Source organism: Mustelus asterias, chromosome 16 (genome assembly GCF_964213995.1).
Source record: "Mustelus asterias chromosome 16, sMusAst1.hap1.1, whole genome shotgun sequence".
NCBI classification, from domain to species: Eukaryota; Metazoa; Chordata; class Chondrichthyes; order Carcharhiniformes; family Triakidae; genus Mustelus; species Mustelus asterias.
In genome coordinates this window covers 35,276,664-35,302,127 of record NC_135816.1, presented here as the reverse complement: position 1 = coordinate 35,302,127, position 25,464 = coordinate 35,276,664, and the positions used below count along the sequence as shown (strand labels likewise).

The 25,464-nt window shown below is 42.6% G+C and overlaps 1 protein-coding gene across 3 annotated transcripts in view; it reads left to right on the top strand.

The window, feature by feature from the left end:
• The window catches only part of LOC144505476 (BTB/POZ domain-containing protein KCTD16-like), a 205,024-nt gene that overhangs the window by 1,664 nt on the left and 177,896 nt on the right, over positions 1–25,464 (top strand). Inside the window, exon 2 of one of the 3 annotated variants that reach the window (XM_078231590.1) lies at positions 2,529–2,851. The exons of the other annotated variants lie outside the window; for them this stretch is intronic. Coding sequence (XP_078087716.1) covers positions 2,529–2,551 — 23 coding nt within the window. The 3' untranslated portion in view covers positions 2,552–2,851. Of the gene's footprint in view, positions 1–2,528; positions 2,852–25,464 lie in introns of those variants that run through there. 3 annotated transcript variants of the gene reach the window in all.

Here is a 25,464-nt window from a genome sequence, read left to right as displayed (position 1 = left end):
ACTGTCCACAGGTCCCAGTCCACACCCCCTATTCCAACACGTCCCAGTCCACACCCACTGTCCGCACATCCCAGTCCACACCTATTGTCCACAGGTCCCAGTCCACACCCACTGTCCACAGGTCCCAGTCCACACCTACTGTCCACAGGTCCCAGTCCACACTCACTGTCCACAGGTCCCAGTCCACACCTACTGTCCACAGGTCCCAGTCCGCACCCACTGTCCACAGGTCCCAGTCCGCACCCACTGTCCACAGGTCCCAGTCCGCACCCACTGTCCAGCACGTCCCAGTCCGCACCCACTGTCCAGCACGTCCCAGTCCACACCCACTGTCCAGCACGTCCCAGTCCACACCCACTGTCCACATGTCCCAGTCCACACCCACTGTCCACATGTCCCAGTCCACACCCACTGTCCACATGTCCCAGTCCACACGCGCTATACCAACATATCCCAGTCCACACCCACTGTCCAACAAGTTCCAGTCCACATCCACAATCTAACATGGTGTAGTTCACATCCAGCACATTAAGTTTACACTCATCATCCACTTTCCATCATACTGATTGCCGACCCCAAATTACCATCCGTTTACATTTCAGTCAATCGGCAACATTTAACAGTGAGTTTACACTTGGAACCCACCCCCGGGCACTGGCGGCACCGACTGTGCACTGAATCCCTTTGGGCAGAGGCGGAGAGGGGCACCATCTCCGCTGCCTCCCACTTAGAGCTAAACTAAAAGTAAACTCTAAATATACAGTAAATAAATATTCGATCCTGAGCGGGACAAATTCCGCGATCGCAGCGGAACAACAGGTAAGAGTTCGAGTGACCACGAAACGCCAAAGCTGTCATGGGGCGAGAACAGGTTGTGCAGTACTTTCCACATGTACATAGCGTTTCTGTATTGATCCCTCCAGTTAAAGGCGCCCAATGCCCCCCACACACAGTCTGTGTGGATATAGACTCCGTTGTGAGTTCGGGCATTGCTGACAAAGAGACATAGCAGTGAATAAATCAGTCAGAGGGAGACTGTACAATAATTGTAACTGTCCTCCCTCCCAACCCCCTCCGATAAGGTGTGCCTCAGCCCTACACTGCTCGCTTCAATGCCAGCAGCTACTGACTGCTACAGTAATACACGGAACAAGGGCCAGTGTAACACTAAGGACTTTTGATGCTGGGTTGGATTGCACAGTGCTTGCCTCGTTCTCTTGAGACTGGGAGCAGGGAGTTGGTAACTGGGCTGGAAAGCAAGGAACGCTAGCCGGCAGCTTCTAACATGAGTAAACTTCCATTCAGCCGTTATTAAATCTATTCCCTGACCAGTCTGAGATACCGGCTGCAAATAGAGATCATTTCATACCGGTTTAATCAATACCTCCAGCCAATTGCAGGAGGCAGTATCGAGCTGTTTTTTTCCCCCCCACTGGCATAAGGTCCTGCCAGGGTCGGTGCAATATTAGGATAGCACTCACAGATTTTCTTTGGAATAATGGGTTTATTACAGTTTGATACGACATTACAGTTGTTGTGGATGTGGGATACTGGTCACAGTGGGGATGAATGGGGCAGTCCTCTCACTTCAACCTACTTGTAAAGTTGCAACTTCAAATGTAAAAGGCATTAGGTAGCGGGAGGAAATCAGTGGTCTCGGGGTCCTAGTGCTAACGGAATTCAAAGATCGGGATTAGGATGGGAATGGGATACGCTGTTGCCCTTTTATGGGTTTATGGCAAAGCACCGGCTCGCTGAATCATCCTACAGTGCTGTACCTGGCATGCCTCACAACGTCACTGGCAAACATCTCCTCATTCATGAGTTTCCTCGACCCAGTCAAAACTCCTTAATTAGTGCAGTCTTGAAAATGCCACGAGGTCTATCCAAAGATAGTAATTCACAAATACAGCACCGTTCATAGAATCCCTACAGTGCAGAAGGAGGCCATTCGGCCCATCAAGTCTGCACCGACCACAATTCCACCCAGACGCTATTCCCGTAACCCCACATATTTACCCTGCTAGTCCCCCTGACACCAGGGTCAATTTATCATGGCCAATCAACCCAACCCACACATCTTTGGACCGTGAGAGGAAACTGGAGCACCCAAAGGAAACCCACGCAGTCGCAGGGAGAGAATGTGCAAACTCCGCACAGACGGTGACCAGATCCGGGAATCGAACCTGGGTCCCTGGTGCTGTGAGGCAGCAGTGCTAACCACTGTGCCTGAACAAGCCTGAACAAATCTACAACGAAGGGAAGTAGAGGATAATAGTTCCTAGCTGATATTAACAGCAAGTTTCGGCACGGTGCGGTGGGGGAGTGGGGAGGAGGAGGAGGAGGAGGTGGGGCAATTTGGCAGGTCAGCAATGACTTTACAAAGTGGAGTGCACACGGTCAGTGTTGAATATGTGAGACAATTGATCCAACATTGCTGTATTCTGATGATGCAGTATTGGTCATCCAAGTCACAAATTGTGTGAATCATGAGAATATTCATCGTTTTTTTTCTAATTTTGTGACAGAGGACTTACCAGTGGGACTGTGAAACTTCCCACTCTTGAAGCAAACGGCCAACTACCTTGTATATTGTGGTGAAAGGAGCAACACAGTGGCGCAACATTAGTGGGATAAGATTAAAGCACTGTCATTGCCAAATACTGGGTAATAAACGTCCATTTTTCTTCTTGTCGATGGCAGGCTGTATTAAGGGCAATCTAATACCGTTTTCCTCTACAAATTTAAAAATAAATACATGCCTGTCCTCTGATGTGTGCGAACACCTGACATTAGATTCCACCTGAAGGCTCTCTCCCCCAAGCTCCCCACAACACCATGGCTCCAACAGGCCCCCGTGTCAGCATGCCCTGACTCTTCTTGTGAAGATCAAATTATCTTTTCCTTTTGTTTGAGCACATCAATTGTAATGATCGGCTTGAGTTTATTTGGCCCTTAATGCCCTATGTTAAAATATTATTGCTTGTATACACATGGCAGCTGTTTTGTTCATCTACTACATAGATACCATTAGTCATTCAAGCAGAACAGGCTAATAAAAGGACTGAAGCTCTCAGGTTGAGAACATAGCTTGATCTCTATAATTAAACAAACAATGATGACAACATTTACTTCTATATTCCTTCAGTAATTTGCATTTTAGTATAAATATGAGTTTAGTAACAAATGACTGTTCATTCTTCAAAGATGGTCAGTCAAACCAATAATTGAATCTGTGTTGATTTAATATGCGAGATTAAATTACTATCTTGTGCAATGTTGATAGTTTAAATAATAAATTTAGTTCTGTCTAAGATGAAAATCCCAGGCTGTCAAGACTTGTTAACCATTCCAATAGTGACTTCATTGTTCTGTGCCACGTAGGGAGGTATTTACCTTGATCTGAAGGACTAAATCGACTCTTAACTTTGCCTCACCAATGCAACACATCATGGCTTGGAGAGTTATGACTGCTATTTGCCTAGATCCTTTCTTCATGAATAGTTGTATAGAATTGACAGTTACCCAAAAAAAGCAACCAATTTAGTTTGAAAACCACACTGTACACATCAGGAGTCTAGACTAGATCAGCAAGAAATCGAGGCAATCATTAGGTAGTACATCTTCAATTAAATGGCAGAACTCATTTTGCAGTGCAGTGCAAAATAATTGGGGGAGCAGTCACTCCTTTGCTCTGTCTGTGTTAAGAATTAGCTGTAGTGATAGTTGTGTTTCAAATAAAATAAAACAGTGACCTTGTTGCATGAGATGTGACTGGATGTTGAACAGACCACTGAGGTTATAATTACCGCTGCAAAGTCTTGCTGCCTCTTGGAATGTCAAATTTGAGGAATTTCTCCATTATGATAAAATTAAACTTTTCAAAAAAAAAGTTTGTTTGATATTTCAGTTTCTCCTTTAATCTTATATGTATGTCCTAATCATTTGATTTGTTCTCTGTAAAATTTTAATCGCGTGAAATTGCTGGTGCATTTTACTTCCTGGTTTGCTGTCTGTGAGAATACCTCAAGGGTGCTTACAGTGCTTGCTGACATCACTGTTGCTGGATGCCCTGGTGATTCCCTTGACTTGGCATCAGATTCAAACAGACAATGGGAAAAGGGAAATCCATGCCACAAAGACTGCTTGATCTTTATGGCAGCTTTGTTTGAACCCAGTGCTGAATGCTGAAACGGCTATCAGTTTCAATCATGTGGAGAAGGGAATTGGGGATTAAGATACAAGTTCAGAACTGGCATAATGAATTTATATGATGATGTATCTCTTGAGGCCATCGGAAAGAAGGGAGGCATTTCTTCATAGACAGTGAGTGAAAGACCTAGATGGATTACAAAGCACCATTGTCTGTAGACTGGAAGCTAATTCTCTTCACTTGCCTTGCCAGACACAATGAGCAGCATGAGTGTGATCCACACAAGGGCATTGCGTGGCATAAAGCTTCCTTTATATTTTACGGCTCGGCATAATGTACAGTGCTGTTACTTTGTTGCACCATAACCTACTCACTGGATAATGGTCCATGCTTACACCTTATTCCAGAACAATTGTTCCAGAACAGTTGGATGCCCCACTCTGTAATCACTCGCTTCATGCTTTCTTGCTCAGCCTTAGAGGCAATTCTAATGATCCCAATGGAATCAGTACAGCGCCAACATCTTTAAACTGAGAATGACTTCAAAAATTACCCTAAAATAGAGTCTTGTCAGGCAATAGCTGGCTAATATGGACCTGGGCTTCATTTTTCCATGCTATGGGAAGCTATTCACAAATTTGATTTGTAAAATACTGTCTAATAACTGAAGCTGTTTATGAACATGAATGAATGTACATTGCCCTGTGCAGAGCAAGTGCTTTGCTCTATCATATTACACTTCAGGTTAGTGTAAAATGCAGTATTGATATTTTATTGCTCAGTGACCCCTTAATGCACTGTAATCAATGATCTACTTTCATACCTTATTTCAGATCTGGGCAGTGGAGAGTACCATTTATTATTTCCAGTGTTAACAGCATCTTCAATATGTTTTTAAGTGGGATCTTTCCCTTATTTTCACCATCTTAAAAAATAATTCTGACACACAATCTTTTATTTGTTTTCAGTGAGTGAATACTACTTTCAGTTCAAAGACAAATAATTCCCAGGAGTGGTTGACAAAAACATTAGTTCACCTGAATGAATTTTTTGATTTAAAGGTTCATTGTCAGCAGACAGTGTTTTACAGAACCGTAGACAGAAGAGGGTGCAGTGACACAGCTCATGACATAAAAGTACGATTGCATCATGATTTGTTGTCACAAAGTGTAAGTATTGGTTATGAGTTGACCTAAAATCCGAGTACATTCCCATTTCTGCACTGCAATGGGCAAGTGCTGAAGATACTCCAACAACTAAATCTGACAAAAATATTGTTACCACTGGACAACATCCCTTTAATAACCCTAAACCAACTACATCTTTCCTCAAAATATTGTAACTGCCTTTTCCCAGAATCATTCTAATATAAGTAAGTTGAAAACCCTGGAGTAAAGAAAATATCTCACCAACAGCAATACATTGTGAATATTATGCAAAGTCTCATCTGTGAGAAACAGTCTCAAATATTTAACATGAAACAGGGACATTATGCGGCTGACAATTTTGTGTAATTTATCAGCTTACCTATAATTTTCCTTCCTGCCTTCTTATTGTGTACAAAGTCTGCTGCTCCATAGATCCCATTGCTCCATGTGTCGAAGCTCTTTCTTATTGTTGCTGAGATCCTCACAAACTCTAAGTGTTGTCTTTATTTTCTCTTTCTGTGTGGGTAACACTTGCTTTGAGAAAGCAGTGGGCCTTTTACTTGACTAACACTAGTCCTTGTGATAATGGTGTTCCCATGATGGTGTTAAATAGGAAATTCCAGGATATTGAACTAGTATTGGTGAAGGAATGGTGATCTAAATAGCCAAGTCAGGATGGTATGCGACTTAGAGGAGAACTTGGAAGTGATGGTGTTCCCATTACATTGCCATTCTTGTGCTTGGTACATGTTACCTACAGAAAGGGAGAAAAATCATTAGCTTTCCACGGTGCTGAAAAGGCTCTTTATTCAAGGTACAAATGACATCCCATGTGCTGGTGAAAAAGGTAAACTTTCCTCTTTCATTCTTCATGATCTACCTGCATCATTTGGCATGGTCGGATCACACTATTATCCTCCAGCGCCTCTCCACTGTCATCCAGCTAGGTGAGACTGCTGTCACCTGATTCCATTTTTTCTTTATCTAAATGTAGCCAGAGAATCACTGGCAATAGCTTCTCTTCCTCCTCCCACACCATTATTTTGTTGCCCCCCCCCCCCCCCCCACCTCAGTGACAACATCTGGAGGCACAGAGTTAGTTTTCACACACATGCTAATGATACACAATTCTACCCCACCATCACCTCTCTCAATTCTTCCATTGTCGCTAAATTATCAGACTGCTTATCCAACATCTAGTACTGGATGGGCAGAAACTTCCATGAATTTCATGCTGGGAAGCCATGGTTTTTGGTCCCTGTTCCAAACTCCAGTCTTTATCTCCTGATTCCATTCCTCTCCCTGGCAACATTCTGAGATTCAGCAAATCTATTCACAACTTGTCACATTTCACCCTTAGATCAGCTACTGACTACCTATTTTAACCTCTGCAACTTTGCTCCTGTCTCATTTAATCTGCTGTTTGAACCTCAACCCTCATTCATACCTTTGCTATGTCCTAGATGTGACTACTCCAAAGCACTCCTGGCTGGTCTCCCACAATCTACCCTCCATAAACTTGGGATCATCCAAATTTATGCTGCCCATGTCTTAATTGGCAGTAATCCCCATTTCCTTATCACCTGTGTTTGATGACCAATATAGGCTCCTGGTCAAGAACGCCATGATTTTAAAATTCTCATCCCTATTTTCCAATCTCTCCAGGGCCTTATGCCTCCCTACCTCTCTAAGTTCCTCCAGCCTCACAACTCTCCAAGATATCTGTGACTCTCTAGTTCTGCCTCTTGTGCATCCTCTGTTTTAATTGCATTGATGGACATGCCTTCAGTTGCTTAGGCTGCAAGCTTGGGAAAAACATTATACACCTATCCAGCTCCATAAGGGTGGCACAGTGGTTAGCACTGCTGCCTCACAGAGCCAGGGATCTGGGTTCAATTCCAGCCTCAGATGACTGTGTGGAGTTTGCACGTTCTCCTCAATCTGCGTGGGTTTCCCTGGGCGCTCCACCTTCCACCCACAGTACAAAGATACATGGGGTTATGGGGATAGGATGGAATTGTTGGCAGTGCTGGCTCGAAGGGCCAAATGGCCTCCTGCACTGTCGGGATTCCATGATTCTAAATCTTGTTTCCTCCTTTAAGGCACTCCTTTAAAACTGTTCTTGTTGACCAAGCTTTTTGTTATCTGACCTAATATCTCCTTATGTGGCGCGGTGTCATACTTTGTTTCATAATTCTCCTGTCAGGCATCTGGGGATGTTTCATTTTGTTAAAGGCATTATATAAATATAAGTTGCAAATATTTTGGCAGGTCATTCTTCAGCCAATTCAGCATGCTTCTTAGCGGTTAGTTACCTACCAGAAGTTCAGGAGGTCTAGAAACTAGTAATCCATTGCATCTTTAGCATCCACTAGCTTGGAATGGGCCATAACGCATACTGTTTTTAGCAAGAGAATGAGGTGTACTATGCTCCTTCCTAACCCAGAAGTACTGAAGTCAATCAATAAGCTGAGATTAGTTGACTCAATACACACCAAAAGTGAATTAGGATCTTCCTTGTATATAGCTTAGTAATGGTGATGAACTGAAAAGGTACAGTTCAAGAGACATTTCCTGTTTGTTTTTATGCTCTCAGTTTTCGATTTAATTATATGTTTGAACGTGGCTGTGCTGGTTTATGTTTATTTACAATTAGCTCCCACTTGATAATCACTAATTAACAAAATTAAAGAGAAGGGCATTGAATTAATAAAACTGAAAAAATCTATGTCATCTTTATTTTGTAAATGTCAAGTTACGAGTTACATAAAAACTGGCATAAATTTAGTCATCCATATATTTTGGCACTCACAGATATGTTAGAGTAATTACTTGATCCATTTTTGGAAAACCTAAACAAAATACACACACACACAGAACCTGAAGCCAAGCCCACAATTATGCACAGTTTAAGTGAAATATACCGAGGAATGTTATAAGATGGGATATTGAGCCCGCACTCTCTGTCCACGAGATTGCCAGTGAGGGCTCAGGATCTGGTGAAATCATGACATCTAATTTTCACCACCCCTCGTCAGCGAAGTATGGGCGTGAACCTGATTTCAATACATTTTAATAAACTTAAATCGAATTAAACACCCTCCTCTCCAGATTTGCTCCCCTCACAATATTTTCATACCACGCCGGCAAGGTTTACACAACAGGTTCACCCAGACGTGAACCAGTGGAGCCAATTCCCGGCTCTAAGAGTCCCCACCCTGCCAGAGTGACGGCGCAAACCATGCCTACTCTTTTGTAGTTAAAGGGGCAAGATCTAGAGAGAAAATAGGGCAGCGGAGCTGGAGAATTCCACACCAGTTTCCTCACCAGAGCTGACGCTTTGCCAGATTCTCATAAGATTTCACCCATGAGGTGGAATTTTCCCATCCTGCCCACCGTGGGAATGGTAGTGGGCGGGGGCGAACCATGCAAAGTTTCGTTGACCCCGGGCAGGATTTTCTGGTCTTCTGTCGATTACAGCCGGAAAATCCCATCCATATGCTGCTATTTTACGACTTCGCTTGGGCGAGGCTCTTAAAATCCCGCCTGAGGCCAATGGAGGATTTCGTTCTGCGAGCCTCTCCCACCCCAATTCCAGGACGGGCGAGGCGGTAAAGTTCTGGCCATAGTCTTCAAGTAAATAGGATTTGGAACTCAATCACAGGATGACTGATGATGAGAAATCCATGATTCATACAAAACAGTGCTGTTTTTTGCATTGTTTGTGGCACTGCTCGTAAAGATATTTTTCAATAAATGGCAATATTACTTTTGCATCCTAGCACTTTGGTTTACTGGTAAGTTCACTATTTAAGTGCCTGCTGCCATTATAGTTATTATCATAATCACAGAGATGTAAAAGTAGGAGGAACAGAACCTACACTGCTTTCATCTCATATATTTTCTATTGATTAGTTGTGAGTAGCACTAACAGACGCTTGAAGTTATGTTGCCCATTGTCCTCTCATCTGAGGTAATGGTATGTGGTGTGATTCATCAAAAGGGGAATACAGAATCTGAAGGAAAAAAAATTATGCGTGCCTCTGTATGTATTTGCTAATGTCCTTCTTGAACCAGCTCCACAAGCATTCAGGCGAAACCCCTGATGAAACAACTATGATGAAGCCCTACACTGAATGGATGGCTGAAAGGCATCACCCCCTCCAGGTTCTGTTTTCTCAACTCTTAAATGACCAGCTTTCCAGAAGAGGACAAAGAAAACGCTACAAAAGACATGCTGAAGCTCATATTGAGCCTGCTACAATTCTTTCAAAATGGCAATGACTTGTCCATCAAACTGCATCATGCTTTGAGACCAAACACCTTCGTGATGGGGCAGAGGGGTGGCGGAGAAGGAAAGAAAAGGAAGAAAATCCCTCTCCCTCATGGCACATCCTGTCCCATGGGTGCCCAAAGATCTGCGGGTCAAGAATCGGCCTGCTCAGACACATGACTTCCCATGGTAGAAACTCACGATCTTGAGGACATCATCCTGGATGTCTGACAATCTGGCTGAAATTCTATTACCTTGCTTGCCCCGGGCGGGCGAGGTTCCCAGAACAGAAATCTCGGGTGGGATTTTACAATCTCGCCCAAGAGAGGCCATAAAATCCCACCCTATGTATTTTTAAAAAATTAACTTGAGATTATTCCTGCATAAACTTCATAAACTCTTATCTGTGTGTAGCTTGTCATTTGTCAGCTGACCATAAAAACTGACACATCAGGGCAATAAGACCATAAGATATAGGAGCACAATTAGGTCATTCGGTCCATCGAGCCTGCTTCGCCATTGATCATGGCTGATATATTTCTCAATGTAACTCAAATCTGCAATCTTTTTTTTCCCCGTCAATTTCTATTGCTGGCAGATCAGTCTGCCTCTGCCAGTGGAAGGATTGAAAACCATTTAATGAAGGAACAAAAACAAAGCGAAGGAAATATTGTTAATGTGAGTCTTGTTTGCAGCTTGCTTACCTCAGCGAGCTTCAGGTCTAAGAACCCAGCTGGAAATGTAATTCAAAATATCCAGCCTCTGATGTACGACACAAGGTGAAGGAATGATTTCACAGCCTTAATCTGTTTCGAGCTCTCAGACTCGTGGCCTTGAGCTAATCAAATGCTCTTGATTAGATTACAACAAAGTTTTTTTCCCTCTCTCTCTGTTTTCCCATCATTGTGTGCTACATTGTCAGAAAAGGTAATGCTGCTAATCCAATTACTTCAGTGGGTCAGTGAAGTATTTAAAAAGGAATTGATGTTTTGGAAGTTTTACCTGTAGTTGGTTTCTCAAATAATTAGCTCCCTAAATGATTAAATAATTTGGGAAAAGTCCATCACGTTGCCATCCTATATGGGCTTTGTAAGCATTGAGTTCATCTGAACCCATTTTACAGATGCGCCGTAGAAAGCATCCTTTCCGGATGTATCAAAGCTTCGCATGGCTCCTGCTCTGACCAAGACTGCAAGAAACTACAAAGGGTTGTGAATGTAGCCCAGTCCATCATGCAAACCAGCCTCCCATCCCATTGACTCCATCTACACTTCCCGCTGCCTTGGAGAAGCAGCCAGCATAATCAAGGACCCCACACACCCCGGACATACTCTCTTCCACCTTCTTCCGTCGGGGAAAAAGCTACAGAAGTCTTAGGTCACGAACCAACCGACTCAAGAACAGCTTCTTCCCTGCTTCCCCCAATTCCCTCCTCCCCTCTCTGGGTTCTAGCATCCTTTCTTATCCCCCGAGACCCAGGATGTCTGTTTTTGGGCAGCCATGATCTTCCTCCTTTTGAATGGACTTACCTTATATTAAGTTGATGTTTCTCTGCATCTAGCTATGACTGTAACACTACATTCTGCAGCCTCTCCTTTTTTTTCCCCCTCTGTACTCTAGGAACGGTATGCTTTGTCTGTCTAGTGCGCAAGAAACGATACTGTTCACTGTATCCCAATACATGTGACAATAATAAATCAAATCAAATCAATGGACTGCATTACATCTTCTTTATATTTTTCCCTTTGATAATAGCTATCACATTGCTAGGAAATCATAATTAATGACAATTGTTTACAATCACTATAAGCTATTGTACAACATTCTTGTGAATTGAAGTTTTTTGATTTTTTTTACTCAATGAAATGAGAGTCTCCGTTCTGTAGACTACATCATTTGTAATTCTATTTCCATGCTATGACACTGCGTTTTTGGTCTTTGCCAGCAACCTTCTGGAGATGTAGCTCTTTTATTAAACAAAAATGAGTTTTCCTTCATTTTCTGGAAAATTTTGAAAGCATCATTGTGGCATAACTTGGCCGTAGTGACTGAAACGGCAGGGCTGGATTTTATGTGTCCCCAGTGGGGCATGTTTTGAGGGGTGGGGGTTTTGTAAAATAGCTCGGGTGGCTAGCCCACTACCTCCCTGCCCACTCCTTTGCTGACCCATATAATACGCAAGGTAGGTGGGGGGAAGATTTTGATCTGGATATTACACTGCCCATGCCAAGATTCAGCTGGCATGGCTAAGCAGGCGGGAGTGGCCAGGCCATTTTTATGACCTACACTTCCCGCTGCCTCGGCAAAGCAGCCAGCATAATTAAGGACCCCACACACCCCAGACATTCTCTCTTCCACCTTCTTCCTTCGGGAAAAAGATACAAAAGTCTGAGGTCACGTACCAACCGACTCACGAACAGCTTCTTCCCTGCTGCCATCAGACTTTTGAATGGACCTACCCTTGCATTAATTTGATCTTTCTCTACACCCTAACAATGACTGTAACACTACATTCTGCACTCTCTCATTTCCTTTTCTATGAATGGTATGCTCTGTCTGTATAGTGTGCAAGAAACAATGCTTTCCACTGTATACTAATACATGTGGCAATAATGAATCAAATCAAACATGAAAACCTGCAGGAAGAGGGGGGGAATGCATCTCATTTGGGAGGTGTCCTGCGTGCTTCAAAGCCATCCCCCTCCAATGTGTTACATCCCTTCCTTCTGCACTGCCCCAGCTGTCCAATTTCCTCCTTCCCTCTCTGGGCTCTAGCATCCCTCCCTAACCCCCCCCACCCCCAAAACCCAGGATGTCTCTTTTTGGGCAGCCATGATCTTCCTCCTCCTCCTTCCAGGCAACTCCCACCACTGAGCTGCCGTGCTGTTGGGATAGCTGGAGCTGCTGGCTAATCTGATTGGGAAGTCCCTTCTCAACCAATTTAGCCCACCCTCTGCCTGTTACGGCTGTGGAGCAGGCTTCTTCCCTTGTGTCAGTTACTGGCCGACTTCCATTCTGGGCTGGACGAACAGTCTCCTAGCCACCCCCTCTCCCTGAGTCGAATGCAGCCCCCAGCTCCCAGTGTCTTTAAGGGACAATTAAAAATTTAATATTGACAAATCACTGTGTTATTACGTGAGGCTCATAAAAAATCATCATCTATCTTGTTGCTCAGGCTTGGCTCTGTCATTGAATGCAGTTGTGCATATTTAGTGATTCTTTTGTTTGTTGGGTCGTGGGCACATATTGACTGAAAAATATATTTCAAATAATTGGTTGGTGTAATATCACTTGGTAATGTACAAGATGCCGAATGGACACTTCCCTGTAACTGGAAATTAATCTGATGCTTTGCTACAACTCATTGTCAAGCCCTTCCTCCCTCATTAAACTAGGAGTTTCTGAACTTCCTTGTTTACAGAATCAAAGACTACGTGCACTGTGCTGTCTTCTCACCACCTACTCCTCCTGAACTCCCTCCAGATTCAGTACCAAAACTCTCCAGTCCTCCTCTTCCCCTTTCTTCAGCTGGCTTCCCCAATGAAATCCACTGCTTACTTTCTCAACTATCTTTCAATGGAGCCCTTATCTAATTTATTCATCTCGGCTCACTTTTGCTGACATTGTCAATCTCACCTTATCTTCAGACTCTGTTCTCATGCCTTTGAAGACTGCTTTCATTAGCTTCTCCTTTAAAAGACAATGCTTTCTTTTCTGGAAAACTTAACTTTAAATTACTTTTCCATCAAGTCTTTAATGCCATTTTTGTCACTCAACTAAATTCAGATTTCCTTTGATGCGCCTTGCGCAAGTCCCTCCAATCTAGCTTCTGACCTTGCTACAGTACTATGAATGTCCTGATCAAAATCAGTAGTGGCACCCTGCATAATTGCAGCCAAGGTTTTGCCTACCATTTTCAACTTTGTTTTGCTTTCAACACTGTTGCTCACTCCATTCTTCTCTGTGCTCTGTTGCCTGTGGCACTGCTCTTCCATAACTCCACTGCGACCTATTACAATGCTGTGACGATATAGGGTGGGATTTTCCGGCCTCGCTCACCCCGAAAATCATGCTCGAGGTCAACGGATCTTTCCATGGTCCGCCCCTCACCCACTCCAATTTCCGTGGCGGGCAGGATGGTAAAATTCCAGCCATATATATCTCCTCAGCTTCTTTCCCTGCCCACATGATCTTCTCCACTATGTTCCGCCCTTAATGCCCTCCTTTTTAATTAGGCTGCTGCATCTGCTCGCACAGCTAACTTCCATATGTATGCAGGTAAAATTCAACCTGAATCTTCCTTTCACCACTATTGCCGCTATGGCTGTCACTGTATTATTCAATGCTTTTTTGACATTAAATGTCCGATGAGTCAAAACATTGAGAAGCTAGGTGTCAACAAAACTGAAGCCATCTTTTTCAGCTCTTGCCAGCATCTACCACCCTCTTTGCTTTGACACCATCAACCACCCTGGCTGCCTGCTGTGATTGCACAACTTTGACAATCTGTTTGACTTGAGCTAAACTTTCAGCCCCACATCCAATATGTCCTGAAGGCTCGTTGCTTCCACTTTAGAGCATTGTTCATTGCTCCGTTTCAGCTCTTCATTCCCTCATAATTTATATTCTATAATGAGATCCTTGCCAGGTTTCTGCTCCCACCATTTATGACCATTAGCTGTCCAAGACTTTGAGGAACAAGCCTTCTCCCACACAAACAACATGTAGTATCATCACCTCTTCCCTCACAAACACCATCATTCCTCTCGGCCCTTTTCTCATTGCAGACCATCCATGATCTGACCTCGTCCTATGGGGAATTTTCTCCATCGTACATCCCAGTTTTTTATTCTTCTAAATTTGGATTATTGCTTGTACCTTGTTCTTTCACTTTATAATTGGAGGCTGAGCTTTAAGCTATTACAATCAAGCTTTCTGAAGTTCTCTTTCAAAACCATTCACTCTTTGCCTTTGAAAGCCTCATATTTATTCATTTCTGGCTTCAATCTGCTGCCCGAATGTTTTCACCTTCTGCTCAACATCTACCCCGCCTTTTGTAGAGTGCTGTGAAATGCCCTTATCTCTGAGTACAATATAATATAAATTGCTTGTTGATCAAATACTAGGTGAAGCAATTTTACATTTTACTATCCTCAGGAAATTACCCAGCGACAATATCTTCAGCAAAAATCGTTCATTACAATTAAAATGTCTCTCATCAATGATGCAACAAACAAGGAGCAGCAGGAAAATGTCACTTTCAAAAATTCTAAAATTGACTGGACAAATAATGGGAGGGAATTTTACTTAAACTGGCTGTTAACAGAAGTCTGATTATATCTGGAAGCAACCTTGCAGCTCATTCAGAGTACATCAAATTGGACCAACCCCTTTAAAGAGGGAGTCTATCTTGGTATATACATTTCCATCAACACAATCAATCTTCTGCCAAGTTCTCTAAAATCATTCCTTTTACTATAGAATAATCCATTACAAGGCTGCATGCTTTTAGCACCAGTGTTGCTTCTTCTTCTTCTCCTTCATTGCTATTAATGTCATGAAAAATAACACTATACTGCGAGGTCTGTGATGTTCAGCTAAACTATAAAATACTTCTCAGGGATAAGATGTAGATCATTGATATAATTGCACGGCCCTTGTGACTGAATGGCCTACTCCTGATCTTATATTTGAGTTAATGTTTTTGGGATGGTTCTATTCATACAGAAAAAGACCATTTGGACTTGGTTGCAATGATGTCAACATGCCTAGTTCTCAATGTGTACGACGGAGGAGAAATGCTGTTGTCTGGGTTCTGCCAAATGCATTGTTCCCGCTGGAATTCTCAATAATTTGTCAAAATCCATTCGGATATGCCAATATCATTGCTCGAGCAAAACTGGAATGAATGTTCTCTGACTGCACAATTGCGTAAATAAGCCAAAGCTATTTTAGAATTCTAATTTTCTAAGTACCCTGGTTATCTTAAAAAATAGGAGTTGCAATGATTTGACAGCAGCTAGCTCATTTATTGTATATCTTAATGCTTAGCTTTCTGTAACAGTTGACTGTATAGGTTGACAATTGCGCGGCAGTCTTGGGGATTTACGTCTCTGGCTAGTCCACCTATGATGCCTGTGTGTTGCCTGTCAATTTTAGTGGCAGCCTGCATTGAGCCATTGTTCCGGAGTCTATCCTTTTCTGGTTTGACCAGTAACTTGCTAATTACGTAGCCTGTGGTTGACCAGTTAGGTACATATACTTTACCTGAAGCAGTGTGATAAATTGCCAATCTGTTGGTATTATCCAATCACATGCAGAATGTGGCATTCCGAATTCCTGTTTTATAGGATTTGGGAAGAAGTGCAGACCATTAACCCCCTTGAGCCTCTCAGCTGTGCAGTTATGTGGGGGCTGCCCTCCATTTGAACTCACATCTACCTGCCTTGGTTTGGTAATCTTTTTTACCCTTGTCCAATAAAAATCCATCAATCTTACTCCTGACATTTTCAATTGACCCCAAGCCTTAGCAGGGTTTTGAAAAAGAGAATTCAATTTTTCCACAACGCTTCGTGTGAAGAACCGCTACCTGCTGTCTCCCCTGAAGGGCTTTGCTCTGATTTTAAGGTTACGCTCCAGTGTCCTGGACTCCCCCACCAGGAGAAATAGTTTCTACCTGAGATATCAAACCATTTGATCGTCTTAAACAGCTCGACTACAATTTGAAATATTCTTCTACCAGAGATTGCCATATTTAACGACTGTTCCTCCAGCAGCAAGGAATGTAATCGAAGAGGTGAAGAAAGACTGTAGAGTGGTATTTTTCACCCCGGACTGTGCAGCAACACAAATGAGGTCTGAGTGAGAATTGGGACCTCACCTCCAGCTGGAAATTCAAAATTTTATCTGGGTAGAATTGCAGTGTGTTACAGCTATTGTGAGTCTGCAATAATCTATTGGCAAGCTTTCCTTGGCACCCTTGTGGTTGAAATCTCAATTAGTACAGTTTCCTTGACAACATTGAAATAGCATAGCAGCATGTTGGGTTTATTCATGCACAGATGGAGACCATGATTCAAACTAGAACTCTCCACATTCGTGCACCATAGTCGTTGGAAAGTTTGTTCTCAACCAACGTGGGATTTCTAAGAAAAGCTGGCAAGTGCACCAACCAAAACCGTGTTTATGCCATAAGCAATGTGGAAAAAATGACTGACAAGGTGTACCGTCTCAGAAGAAAAATTGCAAAGCTCAAGATGATGGATCCTCAGTGAAACAATCTCAGTAACCACATCCAAGGGAAGAAGGTTTCTAAGTGTGTGTCTGGCACTGAGCTGTGTTCGAGCCTGAGTCAAGCATTTAGGGCTGAATTTTCACCCGTGAGGTGGGTGGCAGGAGTTGGGAAATCCGTCGCTTGGTCTGCCTGCCTTGGGAGAAATGTGCCTGTAATAACAGGATTTTCATTGTGATGGTTGGGCACAGACCGCAGTCAGGGCAGCCAACATGGGACAAAGTTCAGAGGGGCTCCTGGGTGCAGAGGTGGGCTTGCCCCAATGCTATGGGACTTGATCCCAGTTATAATAAAAATAGAAGGGTCTTGCACCTCTCACATTCCTTCACCCCACACACTTCCCATGCTCCATCTTTGCAACCTCATGCCTCTGAATCACACCCTGTGGCTTCTATTTCCTCCCATACCAAGCTATGCCCCAAATAATGCCAATGGTCCCTCATATCCGCATAGCAAACCATGGCACTCCCGTGCCCATAGACTCACAATACACTGTATATAAGTATTTAATCCTATAACAACATGCATAAAATAATGTTTTTAAAAAGTCATTCATCAGTAACTTTCAAAAAACCTCATTTTTCCTACAGTCACAATAAAAGTGTCAATCAGCCAGACCATTTTAAAGTATCCATAGTAGAAATGGCAAGCACTTGAAATCTATTAACCTTGTGCAAATTAACATTGTGAAATGGATAACATAGTCAGTTGTCATGGTACCGAGCCACTCTTGGTGATGGACTTTCTCCCATCCAGTACACTCTGCACCCTTTCATTAGTTCTTCCTCCAAGTGGTATTGAACATGGAGGAGTACTGATTCATCAGCTCGGGGTGGGGGGGGGGGGGGGGGGGGGGAAGGCAGGCGGTATGTGGTAATTGGCAGGAGGTTTCCTTATCCAGATTTGACCTGATGTCATAAGACTTTGTACCTTTTTGTGCCACCACTTTTGCTGGATCTGTTCTGCCTGTGTGACAGGATATACCCAGAGATGATGGTGGTGGGACATTACCTGTAAGGTATGATTCTGTGAGTATGACTATTTGACTATTTTAGACTGCTGCTTCACTAGTCCATGGTCACAAGCCCAGCCCTCAGATGTTAGTAAGGAGGACTTTGCAGTGCCAACAAAGCTGAGTTTGCTATTGTCATTTCCGGTGCCTCAGACGATACCGAGTAGTCTGGCCAGTTCCATTCCTTATAGTCTATAATTCCTTACAGACTTTGTAGTGGTTTGATGCAACTGCCTGGTGATTTCAAAGGGCACTTAAGAGTTTATAAGGGCAGTTGAGAGCATTGCTGTGGACCTGGAATCGCATATAAACCAGACCAGGTAGATTTCCTTCCCAAAAGGCATCAGTAAACCAGATGAATTTTTATGACAATCGACAATAGTCATTATTAGATGAGTTTTGGGTTATATTTTTAATTCCAGATTTTTATTAATTAAATTCAAACTCCACCATCTGCTGTGGTGGGATTGGAACCCAAGTCCCAGATCATTACTCTGGGTCTCAGGATTACTAGTCCAGCGACAATATAATCATGCCATCGCTTGAGGTAATGCCCATGCTTCTTCCTAATTTATGGTTCCTGGATGGAAAGGTTTGAATCATGGTTCCAATGATATTATGCAAAAGTGTTGATTCTTTTTTTAAAGTTTATTTATTAGTCACAAGTAGGCTTACATTAACACTGCAATGAAGTTACTGTGAAAATCCCCTAGTCGCCACACTCTGGCGCCTGTTTGGGTACACTGGGGGAGAATTTAGCATGGCCAATGCACCTAACCAGCAAGTTTTTCTGACTGTGGGAGGAAACTGGAGCACCCGGAGGAAACCCACGCGGTAACAAGGAGAATGTGCAGATCTGCACAGATGGTGACCCAAGCTGGGAATCGAACCAGGACCCTGGTGCTGTGAGGGAGCAGCATTAATCACTGTGCCACAGTATCGCCCCATGTTTCGTGTATCAGCTATTGCAGGTGATATATGCTGAATGATAGCACCAGAGAAGAAAATTTCAAAAAAACATTAAAATCAAGAGAATTAACTTATTAAAATAGACAATCTTGATTTGAAGATTGTATATCACTATCAGACTCAAAGTCATTATTACATCACAACCATAATTGTCCATTACCAAGGGGTTGTCAAGGCTGCAGTGTGTTCCAACAACTTTTTTTTCCTGGTTGGACGCTGATGATGCAGTTTAATTTTCTTCATCATGCAAAACACTCCAGCTGGCAAAAGAGATCATGTGAAAAATGTAGAGTTAAAGCTTAATTGAGCAGCCACCTTCAGGATTCCATCAAATAGCTGGTTAAGACAGCTGTTGTGCAAGGATAAAAGATATGGAGCTAACAGTGTGAACCTAAATCTGAACACAGTTGCAGGCTTAAATAGTATGTTTGAGGACATCTGCCTAATTCAGAGACGGTGAAGATTATTTTTTGTTACCAGCCTTGCGTACTATGCTATACTCCCCAGTACCTATCCTGTTCAATTATATATGCACTTTACATTTTTAAATGGGTATTTTTTTTGACAAGGTAGGAGTAATGAAGTTTATTTTTACTATTTTTGTTCTTGTAGGAATATATCCATGCACCAGCCCTGAATTGAAATGACAAAATGTTAAATTAGCCCCACAATTCGAAGGCTGTTGAAAGAACTCAATTTCACAATAAGCACAATGTTTGTATTCCCTGTCTATGCATTCAACTTGATATGTTAGACAACCATTAGAGATCTGCAGTATCCTGCATCAGAAAAATATAGATAAACCGACAACTTGTTTTTTTCTAACTGCATTGAAATCAGTAAAACTGTGGGGGAAATTGCGCTGAACACTTGTAAAAAAATTACTTCTATGGGGTGTGAGTCGCTGTCTGGGCCAGCATTTATTCCAAATCCCTAACTCCTCTGCACTTCAGGGGACATTTGAGAGTCAACCACATTGCTGTGGATCTGGAGTAACTTGTAGGCCAGACCAGGTAAGGACTGCAGATTTCCTTCTCTAAAGGACACGGGTGAACTAGACGGGTTTTGATGACAATCGACATGATGATTTTATGAACTGGTGTGAATGAATCGAAGCTCACAAAACTCTAAGCTTTACAAATAAATGCCAAATATTTGGTGTCATATGATGGAGCTATGGAATTCAGTTTACACAATCAGTCCAACCTATCTTACCTTAAAAACCATGTAGTCTTGGTATAAGTTGTTCCTAAGGTGTTTGTCACATCATAAATTGCATTCGAATTTACAAGTTCCATAATCAGAGAGGAAGCTGATTACACCATATTGAACTGTGCATTAAGCTGGAAGAGGCTGATTTAAATAACAAATTGGACTCTATTGTAATGCTTCTCGCAAATGCAAATCATAGATAAACATAGGACTTGTGTTGCAATATTACTCATATTTGAATGATATAATTGACACAAATCTTCAATTGCATTTACTGACTGGCATTTAGATTTGCAATGTAGCACAAACTTGTGAGGTGTATCAATCAGCAAACGTTACTTTTCACACTTCAGTGCTAGAACAATTAAGAAGTCTCACAACACCAGGTTAAAGTCCAACAAGTTTATTTGGTAGCACGAGCTTTCGGAGCGCTGCTCCTTCATCAGGTGACTCACCTGATGAAGGAGCAGCGCTCCGAAAGCTCATGCTACCAAATAAACCTGTTGGACTTTAGCCTGGTGTTGTGAAACTTCTTACTGTGCCCAACCCAGTCCAACGCTGGCATCTCCACATCATGTGCTAGAACAAGGAAGCTATTATTTCCAGTTTGTGCAAATGGCTTTTTGTGTGTTTGTTTTTATGGGCACAAAATATGTAGGGCGGAATTTGCGTGTCCCACCTGCCACAGGAATCATAGGAGGCAGGGGCCGGACCATGCAAAGGGTCCGTTGACCTCGGGTGGGATTTTCCGGTCTTGGGGCGAATGCGGCTGGAAAATCCCACCCCGTAAATTTTGTTTTTTTTCCCCCCCATTTCAAAATATTTTTGGATCTTCAGCTGAATCACCACAGTGAGTTCAGGGCAATTTAAGTAACTATTTAAAAAGCACTGTCGGTGCTGCCTGGAAGAAATCCTTATGAAATCTTCTGAAATGTGACTTTTCAAAACCTTTTGGTAAATTATTGATTGGAGTAATTGCAGAAATCTCTAGACTCAAGTTAATTTGTTCACTTACATTGAGAAAAATGTAACGGGAGAATGCCATCTAATTAAACAAGATTTTTTTGAAAACATAGTATTTATGACCTACTTGATCATGCATTTGAGCTATAACTTGGTGTATTCTACTGTACATTGACACGATTGTATGAATGCAGTCTGGACCTGAATTCAAGTGTCTGACACAGGAATAGGAATAGATTATTTAGTCCCTAAAAACTGTTCTGTCATTTAATTAGATCATAGCTGATCTGTACCTCAAGTCCATTTATCCATCTGAGCTCCACATTCCTTGATATTCTTATTAAACAAAAATCTATTGATCTCAGTCATTGTAGACCGAGTGGTCATGTGAGAACGTAATGACGTGATTTCAGAAGAGGTCGCATGGCGGGAATGCAGGAGTTATTCCCGGAAGTGTGGTGCACAAGTGTTGAAGTAGCTGCTAAGCTAGCGAATAAACTACTCTTCATTGAAAGACCTAGCTGTCAATGACTGCGGAATCCACAACATTTACATAGGACGGCCATCTTACCATTGCCAATGGGCAATCGTCAGGGTGAACTGGTAACATTGGGGAGAGAGCTGATAATCAGGTTTGCGCCCGATTTCTCGCCTCTCGCAATCTTACCGGCACCGGATATCCGGCACAATCCGCCTCGCACCCAAAAGGGGCACGAGGCTGATTATAATATTTAAATTTATTTTAAATCTAATTTGAATGGAATTAATGAGCCCGGGATGGAATTGCCTGGGCTCTCTTGCCTCTGTGGCCTCACCGGGGAAGGATCTCTCTGGCGAGGATCATGGTCCCCCATCAACGGGATCAGACGTGATGGCCTTGCCAGTAGAACCGGAAGTCGGGGGCAGGGGTGGGCTGGCTGTACCAGGCTGGCATCACCCATTGGGCACCTGGCACTGCTAGCCTGCCATCCTGATGTCCATATATATCTCTTATCTATTTTTTTGCAAATGCTTCACATATGGGAATACAGTGCCCTTAGCTCTACCCTTTTTCTGTTTTCTCCTGCTGTCACTTTAGTCACTAATGTCCTATTTTCTTTGTTGAACTGTCTGTTATTTCCTGATCTACTAGCTGTCATCTAAATCGCTCTTCTGCTCTTTAGATTTGACGGTTGCTACTTTTGAATTTACCCTTTCGCGAAGCCTCCCAAGTGGAACCAGTCCTGGGGAACAGCTCCCTTTTACCTCAGTTTTTGCACCAGTAGACAATCAAATGAAATCCTTGCCTTGTAGCCCACTCTTGAAGCCATGCATTTAATTAGCAATGGTTATATGAGACCAAGGAATGCCCCATTCGCGTTAAACTCTGGTTCTTACCTACAGGTACCAACAGAGGTTGAGAAGCTGTTAGGAGAGGTATAATGGGAAAGGCAGGTTTCTGAAATTTGATGAAGGCACAATCTAACATCGGCCCGAAAGAGAAAGACAGCCGATGCCAGAAGAGTGTGAGACTGTGCACTGGAAACATTACACTAGACAGGGGAACTCATTAGAGGTATAATAGTAGCTTCCAACCAGAATGGTGAGATTGATAAATTCCAGAATTCGAACACAGGGGACTAATTTAGACGGCAGCTGTGGACCAGCTAAAATGAAGCCCAAGAAACGAGAAACTGACCTGGAGTAAAGTTCAAACTGGAGAGTCCAATGCCCTTTCATGATCTGAAACTATGGGTAAAACAGACATGTACCTGAGTGCAGACCATTTAACATTTGAATTGCTCACCCTGCACAAGGCGTTGCTTCTGAACTGTCACAAAATAGTTGCCAGTGGTGAATACAAAATTCGACGAGGATCCCATTAATCTGTGGGTGGCTTTGGAAAGTGGAAATATTGTCGGCAAGTTCTTTGAAAAGATGGACAGTGAGCTTTGGAGTTTTTTGTGATAGAGAGCAACCATGCGGTGAATTATTTCCTGAGAATGAATCAACACTGTAAAACACGCTGGATTGGGGTGAAGTCAAAATTTAGTGTGTTCCAGATTCAGCTATCAAGGTTGTGGCCGCTCATCGAACATTAATGGAAGCACTCAAGAAATTTCTCAATTGCTTGTCCCTCTCTGCTATCAGGTTTGTTACTGTAAATTTTATATGACGCTGTTATACTGCTCTTAACCTGCTCACCACATGACACACAGGAAAATAAAAGCAACATTTAATTCTTCCTCTGCCGGATATAACTGGACATCATGTTTTGTGATTTTATCTGAAGGTTTCTGGCAATATTAATAAAGTATTCAATCTTTGCTCTCATGATTTGTAATGTTAGCAGAGCTGCTGAACAGAAGTGCCGTCTTCTAGCTCGCTGCCTGCCATCCGTTAGTCTGTATTTGTACCGAGCAGTACATATTCTGCAATTGTTGCCATAGCAACAAGTGGCACAGAAGTAAACACGTTTCTCTAGAGGATAAAATGATGAAAATGGAAAATCCTTGAATGGTATTTTGGAGCTGGTGTATTGAGATAAATTAGGGCCGGGAGTTTTCACTAGTTCTCCCTGGTATTTGCCCAATAATCAGCTTAATCCAAATCATTAATATAGATCGTAAATAGCTAAGAGCCCAACACTGATTGACTCGTTACAGTTTGCCATCCTGCAAATTACTCATTTATCTCAGTTTCCTGTTAGTTACTCAATACTCTTTCCTGTTAATATATCATCCCCCAACACCATATGCCTTTATCTTGTGCAGTAACCTTTTATGTGGCACTTTATTGAGTGTCTTTTGGAATTCCAAATCAACTGGTTCCCCATTATCCATCTGACTTGTTACAGGCTCAAGTAACTCTTTTTAAAAAAAAAAATCTCAAACATGATTTGCCTTTCATAAAACCAGGTTGACTTTGCCTGATTGGATAATGTTTTCTAAATGTCCCACTATTACCCCCTTAATGATGGATTTCAGCATTTTTTTTTAATGACAGATGTTAGGCAAACTGGCCTATAGTTTCTTACTTCTTGTCTCCCTCCCTTCTCGATTAGTTTAAAATTTATTTACCAGTGTCACAAGTAGGCTTATATTAACACTGCAATGAAGTTACTGAGAAAATCCCCTAGTCGCCATACTCCAGTGCCTGTTCACCTACACGGAGGGAAAACTTAGCTTGGCCAATGCACTTAACCTGCACATCTTTCAGACTGTAGGAGGAAACTGGAGCACCCGGAGGAAACCGAGGAGAATGTGCAGACTCCACACAGACAGTGACCCAGCCGGGAATCGAACCCAGGTCCCTGGCGCTGTGAGGCAGCAGTGCTAACTACTGTGTCGCCCAGATGTGTTACATTTTTGGTTTTCCATTTTATTGGGACCGTTGCAGTATTAAGGGAATTTTGACAGATTGCAATCAATACACCCATTATCTATGCTGCCACTTCTCTGAAATTCATGCCATTTGGTTCGGGGACTTGTCAGCCTTTAGTCCCATTAGTTTTCCCAATACCTTTTCTCTTGTGATGGTGATTATTTTAAGTTGCTCCCACCCTTTTACCTCTTGATATTCTATTCTTGGGATGCCTTTTGTGTCTTCTACTGTGAAGACCGATACAAAATACTTGCTCAAAGTCTCTGCCATTTCCTCATTTCCATTATTAAATCCCCAGTCTCACCCTCTAAAGGACCACTGCTCACTTCAGCTACTCTTCGTTTTTATATTCTTGCAGAAACTTTTACTGTCTATTTTTATATGTCTTGCTAGTTTTCTAATTTCTCTCTTTGTTTTTCAAGTCATCCTTTGCTGGATTCTAAAATGTTGCAATATAGAATCCTTACAGTGCAGAAAGTGGCCATTTGCAGCGACCACAATCCCACCCAGACCCTTTCCCCATAACCCCACATATTTACCCTGCTAGTCCCCCTGACACTGAGGATCAATTTAGCATGGCCAATCCATCTAACCTGCACAACACTGGACTGTGGGAGGAAACTGAAGCACTCAGAGGAAACTCACGCAGACACGGGGAGGATGTGCAAACTCCACACAGTCACCCGATGCTGGAATTGAACCCGGGTCCCTGGCACTGTGAGGCAGCAGTGCTAACCACTGTGCCACCGTGCCACCTTGGCTTCTGGGTTAACACTAATCTTCACAGCATTGTACGTCTTTTCTCTAATTTTGTACCATCCTTAACTTCCTTAAAAACTTCTCCAAAACTGGTTCAAGCTGAATCATTGCACACAAAGTGGAGATGCTTGGTCCAGAGCTTCTCTTAACCAGCTAAGTACACAGCTACTGTTATATAGTACAACCGAGCAAATGATGGTTCAGTGACGTTATTCATGGTGGTTAAACTGTTATGTCATTAAGATATGTTTTTAACCCAGAACAGATTGTGTGTATATTGATCACCTCGGCAATGTAAGTTCATTTAACATTAAATTTTAA